Genomic DNA, 4526 nt, shown 5'->3' on the forward strand with positions numbered 1-4526 from the left:
GCTTTTTAAAAGTCTGAGTCTTGAGTCTCGGCTCAAAAAAGACCCGCGGTTCAAAAAAGAGCCGGCTCGTTTCAATGAACGAGCGGCTTCGAGCCGCTCACTGAAATGGCCCCACATTGAAAGTCGCCACCAGACATCGACACAGTACCACCTAGGCCCTTTTGACATGTTACTCTAGATTTAGTGTTTCCATTTGCAAACAGCTGTTCACTTGTTTTTGTTTTTTTTTGCTTGACAGCTGCCGGGTTGATAACAACAGTTTACCAATTCGGAAAGCTGTAGTAAAAGTAATGAAACGATTATTGTGAAAATTTGATTATTTTTTGGAACCGGAAGTAAGAATGATACATCGTGTGGCGGAACAAGCTCTGGTGGTGACCCTTCTCTGTTGCGTCTTGATCGAAAATGCAACCTGCCTACGGAAATACACAAAGGAAGATATGATACGACTACGGTAAGTTTTTATTTTTTGCTTCTGACGTGTTCGATGTTAATGCAATACCATACCATTGAATTACAGCGAGGAAGTCCGCGCTATGTTTCAGCACGCATACGACGGGTATTTGCGGTACGCAAATAAATACGATGAATTAAGACCGTTATCCTGCGATGGCGTTGATACGTGGGGCAGTTACTCGCTAACGTTGATCGATGCGTTGGATACTCTTGCGGTCATGGGGAATTATTCAGAGTTTCGACGGGTGGTTAAATTGCTGGAGAAGAAGTCGTTCGACAGTGACATTAATGTTTCGGTGTTTGAAACGAATATTCGAATAGTGGGAGGGTTGATTAGTTCCCACATGATGAGTCATAAGGCGGGAGTTGAGCTGGAACCAGGATGGCCCTGTGATGGACCGCTGCTCAGATTGGCAGAGGATGTAGCAAAAAGACTCCTGCCGGCCTTTGATACTAGGACGGGTATGCCTTATGGCACTGTTAACTTAAAGTATGGTGTTCCGTATGGGGAAACAAGTGTGACATGTACGGCTGGAATTGGAACGTTCATTGTGGAATTTGGAGCACTGAGTCGGTTGACTGGTGATCCAATCTACGAGGAAGTTGCGTTAAACGCATTGTATGCTCTATACGACCATAGATCATCGATTGGACTGTTTGGAAATCACATTGATGTTCAGACAGGCCGTTGGACAGCGCAAGATGCTGGAATCGGTGCTGGTGTGGATTCTTATTACGAGTATCTCGTGAAGGGTGCTATCATGCTTAACAAACCAGATTTAATGCACATGTTTAATGAGGGAAGAAAATCTATCGATAAATACCTTAAACGGGATGATTGGCACGTTTGGGTTAGTATGAATAAAGGACAGGTTACATTACCAGTTTTCCAGTCTCTGGAAGCCTATTGGCCTGGAGTTTTAAGTCTGTTTGGTGACACGAGCGTAGCTATGAAGACACTGCACAATTATCATACCGTTTGGAAGCAATATGGATTCCTCCCTGAGTTTTACAATATTCCCAACGCAGAAGCTGGTGCAAATCGGGAAAATTATCCGTTGCGACCGGAACTAATAGAATCAGTAATGTATTTGTACCGAGCCACGGGAGATCCGTATCTATTAGAAGTTGGTGAAGACATACTGCGAAGTATTGAATACAGTGCCAAAACTCCATGTGGTTATGCCACTATCAAAAACGTTCGTGACCATCACAAGGAAGATCGAATGGAATCCTTTTTCCTCGCTGAAACAACAAAGTATTTGTATCTGTTGTTCGATCCAGATAATTTTATTCACAACGATGGCCGGGTTGGAACTGTTATTAATACAACCCACGGCGAATGTATCATAGATGCCGGAGGATATATTTTTAACACCGAGGCCCATCCTATAGATCCGTCGATGCTACGTTGCTGTCACGAATTACCCCAACAAGATCTACTCGCGGATTATAGCAAAGAAAAGTTCGCCGGTGATCGTTTGGATCTCACAAAAGAACGAGACGCGCAGACTGAACAAAAGTCAATGGACGGAATAAAAACTGAAAATATCTCTGTTGTGGAGGCTCAGTTGGAAGATTCGATTCCTGTTGCTGTGCTAGAAGAACTTGGAGCGAAACTGGCAGAAGCTCGCCAAGCACTGACAAAGAAACGTCTGGAGGAAGCCTTCAACAAAGCACGTCAATCGCTCAAAAATCAACAGAATGATGCGGCAGAGGAAAAAGATGTCAACCATACACTGGCCAAGGATGACAGTTTGGTAGTCCCAGTGAACAAACCAGCAGAGCATATTACACCAAATCCAACAGTGTCAGCGACAGAAGACCCAGAGAGGATGACAACCATCAAATTGACTCCATCTGCTCGCGATCCTGATGACAAGAGCTCAACGGCACAGTTGAAATCGAATAATGAAAGTCAGGATGAGCGACCAAATGTGTCCAGTCACGAAGATCAGGTAGTTGAATCTCTAGCTCAGGCCGACGACGAAGAAGAAGAGGATGTTAGTTCACCCAAGAAGTTTTTCTCGGAGAACAGTTCGGTTGAAGGTGAAAACATGGCGGTAGCACCCAAACCAAGTGTCGCAACAGAACACCTACAACAGCCTCAGGGCGTTAACAATACAATTGCAGAGTTGGTTCAAAATATGTTCAAGACTAAAGTCTATCAAAAGACTAAGTTTGATCCTCAGGTGTTCCTGAATAAGATAAAGCATAAAGGTCAGTATAGGAATGCCTCGTGGGCCACTAATTATGGGCTACTCACGTGCAGAGCCCAACCGTTTCTCCAAAGGATTACACTGCTAGGAGAATTCTATTGAACGGTTGTATAATAGCAATAGCCTTGATGGTCAAATGCATATTATTTCTTCAATGTGAATTTCATCTTTCCTAATTTATCCGAACTCCAAACTGCGCTACAGGTTATTCCTACTTCGCAAACACGGGGATGGTTCTGACACTTTCACTAGCAACCATTGCGGAACAAATTTTCACCTTCAGTTTTTCGCCGAAGAACGCAGTTCTCACTGCTGAAAAGTATCCTCTTCACATCACATTTAAAAACCAATCACAAGCCGGTAAGTCTTATTAAATATATCTTTTCTGCTTCTGCCCATCAGTGCAGGATGTACACTATGCTTTATTCACTTACATACTGAGGTGAAAAATTTTGCACTTGACTAAACTCTCGGCCTTGAGAAAGGCCATTTGGAAAACTTTGCTACCGTCTGGTAGCTAGCTGAATGACTGACGAATCGTGAAATCGTGAATAACTTGTTCCTACTCAATAAATCAAAGATGGGCGGAGACTAAATTGCAATGTTTTCGCTATCCACATTGTCCGTAGAACGAACGCTGCATTTGGTATTTCTATTTGATAAAAACGTGCATTGTTCTCTGATTTGCCACTATTAGTGAAAGATGTAATTCTACATCAAAATCCGGGCAACATGCGGACCGCGGGCCGCAGGTTGGATATGGCTGAATTAGGTCGAAGGGGAGAAAGCCCAAACAGCCACTTTTTGAATTGATTTGTTTCTGCTGTTTTTTTCTCGGTTCATTGATTGTACACGGTCGTATTCACTCACACAATTCACAATTCATTATTCGTTTATTTATAAGCAATTGAATCTACATGTGAAATTCAATCTGAAATTATGGGCATGAGAAAGCTGTCGGCGCGATGGGTGTCACGGGTGACTACGAACTGCTGCCCCATCCACCGTATTCTCCAGATTTGGCACCGCGCGATTTTTTTTTGTTTCCAAACTTGAAAAAACCACTCGCCCGACAGAAATTTAAGTCGAATGAGGAGGTCATCGCCGCCACGGAGGCCTACTTTGCAGACCTCGAAAACGTATTTTACAGATGGATTAAAGAAGTTGGAGCAACGCTGGGTCAAGTGTGTCGAGCTAAAAGGCGAAAAGGAGTTGAGAAATAAATTGCCACTTTTCTAAATTTTCTGTTTTTTGTTGTAGACTAAGTACTTATCGGACTGCCCTTGTATAACTGGATCAAACGCATAATTTATAGTGAGCTGTTTCGCTTCATGTTTAGATCATTTACAAATTGGTCACTTCTTTTTAGCGATAGTGCTCGGATATGCAAGACTCTGATCCGAAGCAACGTTTATCGGTGGTACAAAATGTTCTCAGAAGGCCGAGAAGATGCGTCCGAAGAGAGTGTCGGACGCCCTAGCACTTCAACTACAGACAAAAAATTGATGATGTGAAGAAAATGGTATTGGTCAATCGTCGAATCACTGTTAGAGAAATTGTTAAGGACCTAGACATATCGATTGTCGTCTCTCGGCATTCGATTCTTATTAATGATTTGGGGTAGAGACGGGTCGCCGAAAAATTCGTCCCAAAATTGCTCGATTTCGACCAAAAACAGCGTTGTTCGTGCGCGACTTTTTGGCCAAAAACAACACACGCTGCGCTACGATTGACGAGATAAAGACGGCATCGAAGGAGGAGCTGAACAAGGTGAAAAAAATGATTTTTTGAAGTGCTTCAAAGATTGGAAAAAAAATGTTGACACAAGTGTACAATATCATGGGGATTTCT

The 4526-nt window shown here is 43.0% G+C and overlaps 1 protein-coding gene across 1 annotated transcript; it reads left to right on the forward strand.

Moving 5' to 3' along the window:
- The first annotated feature begins 224 nt into the window (after positions 1 to 224).
- LOC129771038 (ER degradation-enhancing alpha-mannosidase-like protein 2) lies at positions 225 to 2836 on the forward strand. Its single transcript, XM_055774301.1, has 2 exons — positions 225 to 454; positions 521 to 2836. Exons 1-2 carry the CDS (start codon positions 342 to 344, stop codon positions 2775 to 2777), a joined length of 2370 nt encoding a protein of 789 aa, XP_055630276.1. The 5' UTR covers positions 225 to 341; the 3' UTR covers positions 2778 to 2836.
- Positions 2837 to 4526: the final 1690 nt, after the last annotated feature.

Source organism: Toxorhynchites rutilus, chromosome 1, assembly GCF_029784135.1.
Source record: "Toxorhynchites rutilus septentrionalis strain SRP chromosome 1, ASM2978413v1, whole genome shotgun sequence".
NCBI classification, from domain to species: domain Eukaryota; kingdom Metazoa; phylum Arthropoda; class Insecta; order Diptera; family Culicidae; genus Toxorhynchites; species Toxorhynchites rutilus.